We start from the raw sequence: 17190 nt of genomic DNA on the forward strand, positions 1-17190 counted from the left end.
GTATTGGGCAATGTATCGCACTTTATCAATCTGCAAAATAAAACTTCAGACTGAGTCACATGGTAAATCTGAGATTTATTTCAGTCCCTATCTCCTCTCCCTCCAAAATTTCTATTAAACCATATACATCAGTAAGTCTTTGTAATCCTGTATGTATTAGAAAAAAAACTAAGTTTTTTAGGACTGTGTTTCTTTGCAGTAAGATAGCACGGAGACTGAATAATGGCGATAAAATATTTTGTGCTTCCCTCTCATGGATTCCGGCATCATCTGAGCTTCCCAATTTGTAACATGCCCCTCGGTATCCTACATGTATTGATATTTGCCGATATTCTTCTCATTTAGATTTTGTAATGAACGAAGCCTGATTTCAAAGCGGTCGACACTGTGAAACTGAGTATAAGTACAGAATTTGTTCCAGGCTTTCCGTTTAATTTCAAAATGATGGGGGTGAGGGGTAGAGAAAAGTGGTCTTCAAAAATGGGCAGATAAAACAAATGCATGATATTTTCTGACAGTCACTTTCGACTCATTTTTCCCAGCTGGTTTCTTGCCCTCATGGTTTTAATCCACAGTGTTCAATCTCTGATAATTAGTTTCTCTCCAGTAGTGGTGGCACTGTCTGAGGCCGGCCACGTAATGCTTTATCAGTAAACTCCCCAATTTTAACTCCAGTTCAAGGAGGATGGGTTTTGAGTGTTTTTAGATACAAACACAGGTGATTATGGAAGGCATGGGCAAGGGGTGATTAAAGCTCCTCCCCTGCATCACGATTTTGGGGCATCATCCTCCAGTGTGGAAGTGTTGAAAATCACGAGTTCCGATTCAGCAAATTCCTGAATGTGACAAATAATATTACAATGGCTGCGCTGGACTTCATACTTATATTTTATTTAGAAGAATTTCTGTGAAGTACTGTTGTGCCTCAGAATCTTATCTTTTATTTCTTATTAATTCCTGCCAGTTAATCAAAAGTCACTTCCTCAAATAAGAATAGTAGAACTCGAGCGCTGCTTCCATTGCATTTCCTTTTCCAACAATTTTTTTAAAAGTTCAGACTTTGAAAAATACTACAAAATATTCTAATTGCCATTTCTGTACTTCCACAGAATTCGCAGAATGCAGACTAATTATTTCCATATTTGTTCTAGCAGCTTATACAGTGGCTACCAGAGAACGCATTCATGTAGCATACATCGGAATGGATTTTGACAGAACATTTCCCATCAAGTTGCGATCTCCATGGAGTTATACCTGAAAACATGCTTTCTCTTGTCCCACTTGTGGTCTGTGTATGTGGACAGAGCCTTGCGTGTTCAGACTTACTGCTGTGAGTTGTTCTAGGAAACAGTATCAAACATCAGAAATATCATCTTGGAATTGATCCTGCCTTCATCAGCATCAGCCTTCATCTAGAACAGAAACAGAGCTGTGCAGTTATTACTATGCAGTTTGGATTCTTTTTGGTGGTGATCATTTTAAACTCCATGGATTACACCGGCAGCCATGTCTTGAAGGGAAGGAGGCAAAGACGGAGTGAGTAGCAGAGGTTTCTATCTGTAGAAGTACCTGTTTTATTTCGAGTGAGCTCTTCTCTACTTATGTTGGTGAATAAGAGGAGCAAACAGTTCTTCACTAATGTTTGTATAAACCAAAAACTAGATTGTATGAAACCTGCAGTATTTATTTTAATCGAAGGCAAGATCCTTAAGGCATAGAAGAGTCTAGGGAACCTGATGAAACAGTAGTTTAGGATCCTGTTCTTTCGTCTTTTGCAGCTGGTTTCAATAGAGCCCAGATTTATAAAATGGAATGAAAATCTCCTCACTGCCTGCTTTAAATAAAAACGTACCTTTTTTTTTACAGTGAGAAGACAAGTTGATAAATTTGTGGAGAAAAATGTTGTATGGGATCCTGGGTTTTATAAATAGGGGTGTTGAATACAAAAGTCAAGAGGGAATGCTAGACCTATACAAATGATTGGTTAGGCTACAGCTAGAATAGCGTATCCTGTTTTTGGCACCATGCCTTAGAAAGAATGTCAAGGCCACGGAGAAGGTGCAGAAGGGATTTACTAAGATAACACCAGTGATTTGAGGTTTTAGTTATGAGGAGCGAGTAGAGAAACTGGAGCTCTTTTTACAAGAACGGAGAAGGTTAAGAGGAGATCTGATAGTGGTTCAAAATTATAAGAGGTTTTGATCAGTTAAATAGGGAAAAACAATTTGCACTGGTCGGTGATTCAGCAACTAAAGGGCATAAATTTAAAATAATCACCAAATGAATGAAGGGAGAGGTTAGGGATTTTTTTAAGTATATGCTGAGGGTTCTTAGGATGTGGAATATCCTACCAGAAACATGGGCGAAAGCACAATCTAGGATAGCAGGCAGGTAGAAACATATTTGAAAAATAAAAAAATAAAGGGTATGGAAAATGGGACTAAATGGATAACTGTTTCAGAAAGCTGGCACAGGTGCAATGGACCAAATGATCTGTGGTTCTATAATTTATGTGCTGATAGCTAGCTTCCCGACTGCTGAATGACAATCTTCTCTCTCTGCTGGGTCCAAGGGTACAGTACGGTAGAAATTACTGTCAGTGGCGTTATCATATAAATGCTGAACTAACTCATACCAAATTCTTCTCCACTATTTTAGTGGACTCATTAACCAAGCTATTTTAAAATAGCAGAGCGAGGAATCTGCTCTGAATGTGTTAAACACTTCCGTCGATCATTTCTACCATTGTAAGTAAATACTTTTCAACAATGTTAAATTAGTTTCCAATTCAGACACAAAACTTTCCTCAATTTGTCTTGCTTAGAAATCACTGAACAATGGCGAGCATGGGAAAAGGTGATGCTACACTGATGCATTAGGAGACGTAGTGTTAGGTTGGGGTAAAGGTTCATTAATTGGAACATGTGTGTGTGTATAAAAGAATGACTTACATTTATATAGCGCCTTTCACGACCACCGGACATCCCAAAGCGTTTTACAGCCAATGAAGTATAGTCACTGTTGTAATGTAGCAGCCAATTTGCACACAGCAAGCTCCCACAAACAACAATATGATAATGACCAAATAATCTGTTTTGTTATGTTGATTGAGGGATAAATATTGGCCAGGACACATCCCCTGCTCTTCTTCAAAATAGTGCCATGGGATCTTTTACATCCACCTGAGAGAGCAGACTGGGCCTTGGTTTAACGTCTCATCTGAAAGATGGCACCTCCGACAGTGCAGCACTCCCCTGGGAATGTCAGCCTAGATTTATGTGCTCAGGTCCCATGGAGTGGGACTTGAACCCCCAACCTTCTGTCTCAGAGGCAAGAGTGCTATCCACTGAGCCACAGCTGACATACTAGCATGTAAGAGAGAGAGAAATTATTCATGCACTCTGTGCTATACCTAACCTCTGAGCACAAATAATGCTGGCATTAGGTTGATAAGTGTTTCATTGCACAGCCCTGATGAGAGCAAAGTCATTAAAATTGTTTAATTTAATTGTGTTTTTCTCTTAATTGAGAGAATTAAAACCCAAAGGTTGTCTGAGCATTTGTATTGCCTTAGGTGATTCCCAATGTAGGATTATTAATTGAGAAAGTAGGTTGAGCAAGTGAGTGTTGTCCATTAGATAGGAATTTACGAGGAATGAAGCAGAATAGGGCACTTTTTAAATCAGCCAAGTTCTTGCTCCTCTGAACGTTCAACTTGTTTAGATGTTACTGTTTAATGCATTGTTGTGCAGCAGAAAGGGGAGGTTAGGAGAATTTTTTTCATGGTAAGGGTTGTTAGAATATGTTAGAAGTGGCTATTGAAGCACAGCTAATCACAGCATTTAAGAAGGAATTAGATAAACACTTGAAGAGAACAAATATTAAACGGTACAAGGAAAGTGTAGAATTCTCCAATTTGGAGCTTAGACAGACACAATAGCTCAATTACCTCACTCCGTGTTGATTGTTATTGAGACTTACCAGCAAAATGTGAGTTGATTAACAAGGGCTTGATGACATGGGTTGAACCCTACGGACTAAGTGGTGTGATTTTGAAACCCATTTCCATGGTGATATCAGCTGTGTTGGTCCACAGAGTGCAAGCTATTGATCTACTTTTCTTTTTTTCCCCGTCCATTCTCTTAGTCTGCCTGAGACTTAATTTGTTTCCATTTGTAATTGTCACAGGGAACTATTCTGTGAAGGCCTGCTGGTCAATACTTTGAATGTCAGGTGGTGTTTACATACCCTTTCTTGTCCCTTCTTTGTTTTCCTTTGCACCCATTTGCTGTTATGTCATTCTCGAGGCACCTTTCTATTGAGACCAGGGCTTTGAGTGAGCAGTGCTCAAGTGGAGAACTGTGACCTTTAAATGTCACTCTTCCCTTTTCACTGTATCTAGGTGCTGCAGCCTCTGATGGAGAGCCAGTAGAAAGAGGTGCTTGATTGGCATGTCTCTGTCCTTCACTCTTCACTGTCAGGCCCCAATGAAAAGTTGGGACCCTGGCGCTGCTGGGGTCACAAAGCTTGCCTCCCTTTATGTTATATTGTGTCACCGGTTGGGAGAGGATTGTGCTCTTGTCGTTGATGACACGTTATCCGTATAAAAGTGGTTATAACTTCACACTTTAGGTGTGACTCATCTGTGGCTTTTCTAATGCAGCTCCACCTATGTCAACATTCTTCAGATGCCGTTTGGCAAGCACCACCCTATGGCTGTATTACACCTACCTGATGAAAGAGAGAAAGTAAGAAAGAAAGAAAAATAAATGCAAGAAGGGGAGGGAGGAAGAAAAACAACTGTCTTTGCACCTGACAAATAAATTGGCGAGTCAGGATTAGTAGCTTCAGTAAACACAGGTTCTGGACTGTTACTACATAGGAAACAAAAAAAAAGTGATCCCGTACAAAGCTGCACTTAAAACCTTGCTTGCTACAGGATGAATGCATTAAATCTGCCAGTTTCACTCCTGCAGCACATTAGTCTAATGGTTGTTCTGTCAAGCTAGCACAAAGTACAAAAAGTATGTAAGTGTTTTTCCACATTATTTGAGTCAATGCAGCTATGTTACACAACCAATGCAGCTGAATGTTTTTAACCCCACTGTGCAGCATCTCTGATTGCCCTGATGCATTCAAAATGCAATTCATTTAATCAGTGAGCCAATATTCAAAATTGGTGCAGTTTAGGTGTTCCTGAATTGCACATATGCACCATTCCGCCTGTTATTAAAAAAATTCGTTGGCAGTCAGTCGACATAATTTTGACAATGGTTTCTGGGCAGGGAAAATGGCATCAGATTACAGAGTACCAATAGCACTGCAGTACTGCTTACCGCTCTGAAGCCGATAACTAGCCAGTATTTCTTCTTCTTCTTAGGCAGTATTAGAAATTTACTAGCACACAACAAAACGTAAACCAGGATAATTACTGCTTTCATACAGGGCTAGTGTGGGGAATATCAATAACCTTTATGAAAAACTATTTGGCAAATTATTTCTTTTGTAAGGAAGATCCAAAAGAGTTGTGAATTACTCTCATCACAGTAACATTGCATGCAAGTTTCAAGCGCTTGATTACAAAATAAGTTTTGCCAGATCATTTTCCATGCAGACAGTGCCCCTTTAAGGTCAGTGCCCTCTGAATGTCACCTTCGGTTCTAACTCTATCATTTCTTCCAGTGCATATTATAATTGTTAGTTCTTTAGTAAAGTTCTTTTTTTACAAATTAAAGCTACTGTGATGTGTTCTACTGAACCTGCGGTGTGAAGCAAGTGACTTTTCTACCTTCTATCTATGGTGCTTGTAATTAATCAAAGTAGCAAAGTCCTTCTCAATGATGCTTGAGTGATTTTTATTTTCTCTAGGAAAACTGCATTTGGGCTTTTTTGTTTAAGTGAATGCAATTCTTTCAAGATACCTTTCTGAATTTGTACACCAGGGGGTGGGAATCGGTTGTGTTCTGTTTTCGGGTCTATAAACGAACGGCCCGCCGACAGCTCAAAAGGCCTGCGGTCACCCCCAAAATTGGTCCTCGAGCCTCATGTGCTTCATTTGCATGAGCTGCCAGCACCTGGCGTGCCTCCACAGACCGCTCGCCCTTTTTACAAGGTTGCATGCTTGGTCGCATTGGAATCTGTACATTGGCTACTAGAACGTAGCATGAACCACTGTGTAATTCTCATCTCTTCAAAAGGCAGGCTGGTTAGACACTCCTACCAAATTGAGACACATGGTTTGGAACAACAAGTGATCTTATTCACATACGGTAGATGAATGAAACAAATAGTATAATACATCGAAATATATATTTCACTACCGTCCTTGATACATCTAAAGATGCCACTTGCTTTCTCTCTGAACATAGGCTTTAAAGTATAAGGTTGGATTTTCCTCCAGAAATCGGGAAGGAGACGGGACTACAACTTTCGGGTTTTAGTCCCGCCTCCATCGACGTCCGGCCAATCTACGCGATTTTCCCTTGATTGACCTTGTTGAGCCCACCCAGCGGGCTCAGCAGGCCAATTAAGGGCCACCCGGCAATAGGTGACGTCACAGACTGAAATGTCATCTGTCAAGACGTGTTGACAGATGAAATATCGGTGTTTCACAGCTGTTTGAAGCTGTCAAACACTGACAGTCTTACTTCTAACCTGAGTCCTTCTACGCAGACTCAGTTAGAAATCTCGCCGGCACTGAAAGCTGCAGGCTGTCACTTTTGACAGCTCGCGGCCATTCTTCTTTCTGTGCTGGCTGAATGATGCAATCCCGCAGCCTACAGGAAGGAAGGCTTAAAAGGTAGGTACAGGTAATTTAAACTTCTTTACACACTTTAGACACACCAAACACACTTACCTTTGCACTCATGCACCCATCACTCACCTGAACACCGACATCGTGACCCCTCCAAGTCCTTCAACCCAACGGCCCACCTGCTCTAACCTGGCGTGGTTTGGAGCCGTCGGGAATCCCACACGAAACCCCTCAAAATAGGGATTAGGCTAAAAACTGCCTGTTAACTACCTGTTAACAGGCAGTTAATTGGCACTAATCCCTTCCCGCCTCGGTTCAGCGGGTCCCAGTGCGGGACGGGTACCCGTCTCCTTTGAAACTTATGTGGAGGTGGGTTTTGGGCGGGATGGTGTCGGGACCCCCGAATTCGGGGTTTTTGCCCCCCGCACGCCTAAAAGCCCGCCTCACGGCACACTGAAAATCGACCCTATAGACTCACTTCTTACCCTGTAGAACAGGCAACTGTCTCAGATCTAATTTAGCTGTCCCGCTGGCTGGCACTGGGATTTTTGAAACACATTCGTGCAGCTGTTAGCTGCAAGATTCACATACTGCCTGAAACTGGCTGTAGGCTGACTCTCAGTATAATTTTGTAATATTAGATCTCTGACTCCAAGCTGTATGTCAAAGAGGACGTCATCCCCATCTCAGAACATCTCCGAAACAGCTCGCAACCACCGCCACCAACCCTCAGCCCAGACAGGAGCCGAATCTTCGATCTGTGTCCAAGTGGCTTGGGACCACCCCCGGTGCCATCCTGCATCCCTCACATTGGCCGTGATTTCGCCAACCGAGGCAGGTCCGGGGCGGCTTGGGTTGGTGTCAGCTGTGGCTCAGTGGGTAGCACACTTGCCTCTGGGTCAGAAGGTTGTTGGTTCAAGCCCCGCTCCACGGACTTCAGCACATAAAGCTAGGCTGACACTCCAGTGTGGTGCTGAGGGAGTGCTGCACTGTCGGAGGTGCCGTCTCTCAGATGAGACGTTAAAATGAGACCCCGTCGGCTCTCTCAGGTGGATGTAAAAGATCCCATGGCACTATTTTGAAGAAGAGCGGGGAAGTTATCCCCGGTATCCTGGACAATATTTATCCCTCAATCAACATAACAAAAACAGATTATCTGGTCATTATCACACTGCTGTTTGTGGGAGCTTGCTGTGCACAAATTGGCTGCCGCGTTTCCCACATTATAACAGTGACGACACTCCAAAAGTACTTCATTGGCTGGAAAGCGCTTTGAATTGTCCGGTGGTCATGAAAGGTGCTATATAAATGCAAGTCTTTCTTTCTTTATTCCCCCAGCCCACTGCCTACTGCAGCCCGCACTCTCCAAGTGATTTTACATTAATTGGGTTTTTAATCCCACCCTTCGAGGTTCCTAGCCAATTAATAGGAAGTTGGTCTGATGACATCCTTTGATGACATGTCATCAGCCAGTTTCCTTAAAGGGGCCATGTCCAAATTGATTTTGACTGTTGTGCTGTCAGTGTTCTACACTGAGGAGCTGCAAACACTGACGGGTGCTGCACAAAGGTGCGCGGCTACACCTAGGCTCTCCCATGACTCCCTCCATATGCTTCTGGAGGGAGTCACAGCACACAGGGTGGTCCTCTTCCCTTCCCATGGGCGGAAGAGACCTCCCCAGGAGATCATCGCAGCCTGGTTGCACATTGCACAGGAGGACACAAGCAGGGATGTCGTCAGGGGGACCAGGCTGCAGTGGTGCAAACCTTTCAATGATCTTAGTAGATCACAAAACATTACTGCAAAGCCACACTCAACCTCATCCTGCTGTGCCTCTCATCACATCCACATCACTCTGCCTTCCCTACCCTACTCCTGCACATCCTTACTCACACCAACTTACCTTGCAGCTCCACCCATCCCTCTCTATCTACATTATCACTTCCCCATCTCACTAGCCACCCCTCACACTCACCCTCATCCTACTGCAAGCATACCAACTAACAACACACAAGGGTAGGCACTTGGGTGGTTTAGCCAATGTTCATGTGAAGTTTCTGGTAATGTGCATGTCAAACATTGAAACATTTATTTTCAGTACTTTGCATTCTTGGACAGATTTGTGTGCACCTTTGGAAGTGACTTAGTGAGTTGCAGTGAATGGTGAGACATAAGGGTACCTCCCGCTCCCCCCTGCAATGGCAATGAGTGTGAAAGGAATGGCTTGGGCATTGTAGGGATGCTTTATGGTGCTGGTGTGGGGTGGTGCCAACCTGGAGCATCATGTGGCATCCAGGGTGTACAGCATCAAGTAAAGTAAATCTGGTCATGGTGAGGCCATCCCTGGCGTCCCGGGCAGCAATGTGGTCGAGTGCTGATGTCCTCTGTCCTGTGCAGCATCAGTTGATTGCGGAGAAGGCTGGTGTTGTTGTTGTTGCTGCTGGTGTGCCCGGTGATGTTGGTGTTGGGGCTGATCTTGGTGGGATTCTGAGGACCAAGGTGAGATATTTTCAAGGGCAACGATGCTGATGGAATAGATGACAGGTGAGGTTGAGATTACTGAAGCGATCTGTCAATGGTGAGAGAGGTTGTTCCAATGAGGTGACACTGGATAGAGAGCTGGCTCCAAACAGTTGCAACCTGCATAAAGCTCAATATGCCTTCCAAATACAGTAACCAACAGTTTATGAGCTTTGAAAGTGAACAGCTGTAACATGGGATCTTTTATACAACTTTGGCAGCTGTCAGTTCATGAGATAATTCAATGCTGAAAATCCACTCACGACATGCTGAGCTGATGTGTTCCCCGAGCAGCGGGTAACCCATGGGGGAGCACGTAAAATTGAAATGTAGGCTTGAAATAACAGTTAATTGGATGTTAACAACCCATTTAATGATGTGAATTGCCTCCCCCGTCGCTTGGTGTTGGGTCTGTTCAGCGCCGACAAATCCAACACCTGGGAGACTTGCATGGAGGCGGGTTGACAGCGGGTTCCCGCCTCCGAACCCACCCTCTGAGCGCCCGGCAAAATTCCGCCCATTATTTCTTGGAACAACCAGCCATCCATCATTGTTGAATGTAGGTGAAATCTTTGACAATGGCATATGATGCTTATCATTGAATGTGACAGCAATGGCCAAATGACAACATACACCTTCCATTGTATGTGTCCTTATTAATTTGCACTTATGAAGAACACTGCTGCGCGTTCATTCAGCTTGTGTGGAATGTGTTTATCTTTGAAATAAACCCTCTGTGATCCTCTTTTAACCCCTTACACACTGATTCAAGCAGTACAACAATGTAAATTAAACAATTCAGCACAGGCAAACCATGTTTATGTCACAAACCCCTAACTGGGCAGTGTATATGGAACTGTACTCTGTATCTACCTCAATACTGAGCCTGGATGCTAAAAGCAGAAAAACATTTAATTCTTCAACAACTGGCATTACGGATTCGATATTAACCCCCACCCTTCCCCCCAAAACTCCACTGAACACGACCCCACACGTACGCCGCCATTTTAACGGCGGCAAATTACGGGGCGTCTAAGTGTCTTGCAGTGGAGAGGCAGAACGCTTAATAACATATTTAAATCAGACTCCTCCAGTGCATTTGGAGCCCGATTGAAAATTAACTGCTGCTGCACGGGTTTCCCAGGAGTCGGGAAACTTGGCAGTGAAACGAAGGCGGGAACTGCCAGCTCCCCAATGTAAGTGGCTCTTTCAGCATTCCTTGCAGGAGGAGTGCTCCTCCAGGCCACTCAAGGAAGCCTTCAGCCTCCCCCAGCCCTGATCGCTAGCCTTCCCACAACCCCCCAGCCCTGCCAATTGCAGACCCAAATTCCTGATTGTCGACATGAGCTTTGACAGGAAGCCAATGGCGACTTCCTCCCGATTACTGACTAGAGCATCCTACCCCATCCCTCCCCTCTCGACTGCCTCCCCTCCCGCCGATTGACATCCTTCCCCTCCCCCCCGATTGATGCCCATCCCCTCCCCCCCAGATTGACGCCCTTCCCCTTCCCCCCGATTGACGCCCATCCCCTCCCCCCCCCGATTGACGCCCTTCCCCTCCTCCCCACGATTGACGCCCTTCCCCTCCCCCCCGATTGACGCCCTTCCCCTTCCCTCCCGATTGACGCCCTTCCCCTCCTCCGCCCCGATTGACGCTCTTCCCCTCCCCCCCGATTGACGCCCTTCCCCTCCTCCCCCCGATTGACGTCCTTCCCCTCCTCCCCCCCGATTGATGCCCTTCCCCTCCCCCCCGATTGACGCCCTTCCCCTTCCCCCCCGATTGACGCCCTTCCCCTCCTCCCCCCCGATTGATGCCCTTCCCCTCCCCCCCGATTGACGCCCTTCCCCTTCCCCCCCGATTGACGCCCTTCCCCTCCTCTGCCCCGATTGACGCTCTTCCCCTCCTCCCCCCGATTGACGCCCTTCCCCTCCTCCCCCCGATTGACGCCCTTCCCCTCCTCCCCCCGATTGACGTCCTTGCCCTCCCCCCGATTGACGCCCTTCCCCTCCTCCCCCCGATTGACGCCCTTCCCCTCCTCCCCCCCGATTGACATCCTTCCCCTGCCCCCGATTAACGCCCTTCCCCTCCTCCCCCCCCGATTGACGTCCTTCCCCTCCTCCCCCCGATTGACGCCCTTCCCCTCCTCCCCCCGATTGACGCCCTTCCCCTCCTCCCCCCGATTGATGTCCTTCCCCTGCCCCCGATTAACGCCCTTCCCCTCCTCCCCCCCCGATTGACGTCCTTCCCCTCCCCCCCGATTGACGTCCTTCCCCTCCCCCCGATTGACGCCCTTCCCCTCCCCCCGATTGACGCCCTTCCCCTCCTCCCCCCGATTGACGCCCTTCCCCTCCCCCCCGATTGACGTCCTTCCCCTCCCCCCGATTGACGCCCTTCCCCTCCTCCCCCCGATTGACGTCCTTCCCCTCCTCCCCCCGATTGACGTCCTTCCCCTGCCCCCGATTAACGCCCTTCCCCTCCTCCCCCCCGATTGACGTCCTTCCCCTCCCCCCCGATTGACGTCCTTCCCCTCCCCCCGATTGACGCCCTTCCCCTCCTCCCCCCGATTGACGCCCTTCCCCTCCTCCCCCCGATTGACGTCCTTCCCCTCCCCCCGATTAACGCCCTTCCCCTCCTCCCCCCCGATTGACGTCCTTCCCCTCCCCCCCGATTGACGTCCTTCCCCTCCCCCCGATTGACGCCCTTCCCCTCCTCCCCCCGATTGACGCCCTTCCCCTCCCCCCGATTGACGCCCTTCCCCTCCCCCGATTAACGCCCTTCCCCTCCTCCCCTCCGATTGACGTCCTTCCCCTCCCCCCAATTGACGCCCTTCCCCTCCTCCCCCCGATTGACGCCCTTCCCCTCCTCCCCCCTGATTGACGTCCTTCCCCTCCTCCCCCCCGATTGACGCCCTTTCCCTCCTCCCCCCCCGATTAACGCCCTTCCCCTCCTCCCCCCCGATTGACGTCCTTCCCCTCCTCCCCCCGATTGACGCCCTTTCCCTCCTCCCCCCCGATTGACATCCTTCCCCTCCCCCCCCGATTGACGCCCTTCCCCTCCTCCCCCCCCGATTAATGCCCTTCCCCTCCTCCCCCCTGATTGACGTCCTTCCCCTCCTCCCCCCCGATTGACGCCCTTCCCCTCCTCCCCCCCGATTGACATCCTTCCCCTCCTCCCCCCCGATTGACGCCCTTCCCCTCCTCCCCCCCGATTGACATCCTTCCCCTCCTCCCCCCCGATTAATGCCCTTCCCCTCCTCCCCCCTGATTGACGTCCTTCCCCTCCTCCCCCCCGATTGACGCCCTTCCCCTCCTCCCCCCCGATTGACGCCCTTCCCCTCCTCCCCCCGATTGACGTCCTTCCCCTCCTCCCCCCCGATTGACGCCTTTCCCCTCCTCCCCCCTGATTGACGTCCTTCCCCTCCCCCCCGATTGACGTCCTTCCCCTCCTCCCCCCCGATTGACGCCCTTTCCCTCCTCCCCCCCGATTGACATCCTTCCCCTCCCCCCCGATTGACGCCCTTCCCGTCCTCCCCCACGATTGACGCCCCCTCCTGATTGCCAACTTCCTCCGCCCGATTGCTGACTTCCCCCGCCCGAATACCAGAGACAGTCCTCTAGGGCCCCTGCTGTGGCCTCCTGCTGCTACTGTTCCCTGCTGCACGCCGGCCAGCCTGTCCATTTGGCCAACTGCCAGGCAGGAGGTGAAGCTGCAAGATGCAAATGAGGTCCAGTCGTTAAGATAGGCAGGACCTCGGGGAAAGTCAGTGTCAGTATCAGCCCTGGCTCAGTTGGGTCAGAAGGTTGTGGGTTCAAGTCCCACTCCAGGGACCTGAGCACAAAAATCTAGGATGACACTTAATGTCGGAGGTGCCGTCTTTCAGATGACACGTTAAACTGAGGCTCTGTCTGCTCTCTCAGGTGGACGTAAAAGATCCCATGGCATTATTTCGAAGTGGTGTCCTGACCAATATTTATCCCTCAATCAACATAACAAAAACAGATTATCTGGTCATTATCACATTGCTGTTTGTGGGAGCTTGCTGTGCGCAAATTGGCGCCACATTTCCCACATTACAACAGTGACTACATTCCAAAAGTACTTCATTGTCTGTAAAGCGCTTTGAGATGTCTGGTGGTCATGAAAGGCGCTATATAAATGCAAGTCTTTCTTTCTTTCTCCGCGTCCCCGGCTTTGCTGGGTTCTTCGGCTGCTTTCATTCTCATCCGCACCCTCCCCACTTCCCCTTAAATATCGGGGCCAATGTACCTATAGAATAAAATTAAAAGTGATGCATATAATGTGCACTTGCTATAATGTCACACACATTTCCTGTCGCATTTTCCCCTTCTTGTAAATTATTAACGACCCTACTTTTGTAAAACATCTTGATCAACCACATAAATACTATAGCAACAAGAGCAGGTCAAAGACTAGGTATTCTGCGGTGAGTGTTTCACCTCATGACTCCCCAAAGCCTTTCCACCATCTATGAGGCACAAATAAGGAGTGTGATAGAATACTCTCCACTTGCCTGGATGAATGCAGCACCAACAACACTCAAGAAGCTCGACACCATCCAGGACAAAGCAGCCCGCTTGATTGGCACCCCATCCACCACCTTAAACATTCACTCCCTCCACCACCGGTGTAACATGGCTGCAGTGTGTACCATCTACAAGATGCACTGAAGCAACTCAACAAGGCTTCTTCGGCAGCACCTCCCAAACCCGCGACCTCTTCCACCTAGAAGGACAAGGGCAGCAGGCACATGGGAACACCACCACCTCCAAGTTCCCTTCCAAGTCACACACCATCCTGACTTAGAAGTATATCGCCGTTCCTTCATCGTCGCTGGGTCAAAATCCTGGAACTCCCTCCCTAACAGCACTGTGGGAGTACCTTCACCACACGGACTGCAGCGGTTCAAGAAGGCAGCTCACCACCACCTTCTCAAGGGCAACTAGGGATGGGCAATAAATGCTGGCCTTTCCGGTGACGCACACATCCCATAATCAAATTTAAAAAAAATCACCACAGATTAGCTGGTAATCTATTGAAAGAGGTGTGTATAGCATGCATTTCTTGTATTGATAACAATTATTATAAAAATGTGTTCTTTGACTCACCGTGAATGCAAACAGGAAATCGAATAGTTTATTTAAAAAAAATGTATTTATTATATATACAAACATTCATCGTTGAATTAGATTTTGTTGTGGAGTCTAAACTGAAGCATTCACAATTTTGTATAGTGAATTTTGGAGGTTAAAACAGAGGTATTGAAGAAATGGTGGTAGCTTGCAGTGCACGGTAAATTTTCCATTATTTATGACAAAGACAGTAACTCCCACCCAAAGAAGAGAACCATACATTACTGAACTAATGGGCTGGCAACGTCTCAAAATTACATTTTTGCATTCCTGTTCTAAAGCCACAAAACCCATAATGATTTTTCATATTACAGAATCCAGTCTGTTACCCATAATTACCGAGGCTAGTGTAAAAGTTACCGTACCCTGTTAAAACTATCAGTCAACCATACGGGCGTTATTGCTAGACAACCGGTCGCTCAAGGTTTGTTTTACCTTATTGAGCTGTCAATCAACCTTGCAGCATGAGGATCCCCACAAGCTACTGCCAGAATCACACCCACATGGTTGACTGACAGCTCTAGAAGATAAACAAATACAGCAAACTTGATGGTACTGTCCCTCAGTAATTGCATAGAACCGGAGGTTTAATTTCAGGGTCACTTTGAGAGAATTCAAATATAGAAGAATGGACAATGTGGCATTTATGTGGAGGATAAAACAATGTGAACGCACCTGTAAACATAAAGCTGTAGTTGAAATCGCTTTTAATTGTTGCTTCCGCATTTTGTACTGACGAGCGTGGACGTCAAACCTAAAGTTTTACTAATTATTGAGCTTCAGTCAGCAGTCACCCAGTCAGACCCGCCCCACACTGAAAATCACAGGTCACGTAAGATGCATTACTTGGCTGGAAATCCTTTTTTCTTGAATTATGTGGAGCGTAAAGGGTAGCAGTGTGCGGCACTACTGTCGTGTTCTCAAGGGTTTCAGGCAATGTCATGAACCACACAAACACTGATGGGCGGTGCACTCTGTCTCATTGATGCATCATCCCATTCATGCTGTTTGCATTGGGATTTTTATCAAACCATAATCAATCCTTTACTGGGAAACAATAGTGTTGGCATATGTGGCCATGATTCACAGATTTTAGTGCAGAAATGACATTATTATTTCCCACATTACAACAGTGACTCCACTTCAAAAGTACTTCATAGGCTGCCAAGTGCTTTGAGACGCCCGGTGGTCGTGAAAGGTGCTATATAAATGCAAGTCTTTCTTTTTTATTAGCAATTTTCCAACCATCTACAATAAAGGAAAAACACTTTCTAAGTAACAGTGGAGGCAGTGATAATTTCTTTTGAAATATTTTACTTCTCGTGGATCCTGCACACTAATTTGCTGTCAACAAGTTTTTGAATTAAGTCAACAAGCCTGGAGAATTTCTCAACTGCAAATTACTGATTGCAATACTGTTAACAAATGGACTTTTAAAGAAAGTTTGACTGATCTCATGCACAGGACAGTGTTATCAACAGAGTAAAGTACAGTTATCACTCACAAAAACACAAGTGTGCAGTTTCCTTTCTGGATGCTGCAAAACTTTGATTCTAAGTGACTATTATTTGTTGATTAGATTGAGCACTGAGAACTTGTCTTAATGTTCAGTCAGTAACAGCATTGAAGTAAAAAATAACCCAAATTCACCAGAGGTTTCTGACTCGGATAACAAAAAATTCTCCAGGCTCCTTGACTTAATTCAAAAACTGGTTGGCAGCAAATTAATGTCCAGGATCCACGAAAAGTAAAATATTTGAAAAGAAATGATCACTGCCTCCACTGTTTCTATTAAAAATCTGATTAATTATTTACATCCTTGCGATAATATTCTTTAAAAAGAAATTTGAGACACAGATTGGATGCATAAACCTCACAGAGAATTAATGTTACCCTCACTAAAACATACTGAAAACCTCAAGAGAATATATGATGAAACCTAAAAGAATATTTGATAGAAGTTTTCTGTCAGGGCAGTAATCCCAACCAAAGAATAATATTAGGAGTGTTTTTTATAGTTATCTATCTTATAACATCTTTTATATGTTAATAAATCGTCCAAACTATTTTAAATATCCTTTCACCAAATCCTAGCCATCCAGCTTATCTACCTTATAAAAATATCATTAGAAGACATTTGTTGGTCTAGCCATATGTCTATTAATATGTATGTATGTATTTATCTATGGTAGGAAATTCACTGTTTGGTGCAGTACTGAACCGTACAGATCAGGAAATTCCCAGAGTTCACCCCTGTTTGTGCAGAGTTAGGTAATCTTAGCTATAGAAACATAGAAGATAGGAGCAGGAGAAGGCCTCGAGCCTGCTCCGCCATTCAATGAGATCATGGCTGATCATCCAAATTCAGTACCCTGTTCATGCCTTCTCTCCATATCCCTTGATCCCTTTAGCCTTAAGAAATATATCCAACTCCTTCTTGAATATATTTAATGAATTGGCCTCTACTGCCTTCTATGTTATCAATGACAGAACCTCAATTAGGCTCAGCACCCCCGGAGTGAAGCGAGGCGGTAAATGAGGCGCTAATGGTCTCAGTGGAGCGCTGCAGGGGCGCGATTGCCAGAGCGCTGCCCAATTTCAGCTGACTTGTGTTCAGCAATCAGCCTTCAAGCCTTGACTCGAGCTTATTCCAGCTCTGGAAGGGGAGGTCATTTCAAGTTGCAACTGCCCATTATCAGCATTGCTGCTCTTGAGTGCGACCTCTCAGCGACTGAGACAGCTTTGTGCCATGGCTGCTGCGAGGG

General features: G+C 46.4%; 1 protein-coding gene across 3 annotated transcripts in view; it reads left to right on the forward strand.

Moving 5' to 3' along the window:
• rspo1 (R-spondin 1) overlaps positions 1–17190 on the forward strand; it is a 219082-nt gene that overhangs the window by 3810 nt on the left and 198082 nt on the right. For 2 of the 3 annotated variants that reach the window (XM_085962428.1, XM_085962427.1), the window contains exon 2: positions 1155–1536. In XM_085962428.1, the coding sequence (XP_085818554.1) occupies positions 1446–1536 (91 nt within the window). In that variant the 5' untranslated portion in view covers positions 1155–1445. Of the gene's footprint in view, positions 1–1151; positions 1537–17190 lie in introns of all 3 variants that reach the window. The other variant, XM_085962429.1, reaches the window with a different exon arrangement.

The sequence above is a fragment of the Somniosus microcephalus genome, chromosome 20 (assembly GCF_052327205.1).
Source record: "Somniosus microcephalus isolate GS21.2 chromosome 20, FLI_Smic_1.0, whole genome shotgun sequence".
NCBI classification, from domain to species: Eukaryota; Metazoa; Chordata; class Chondrichthyes; order Squaliformes; family Somniosidae; genus Somniosus; species Somniosus microcephalus.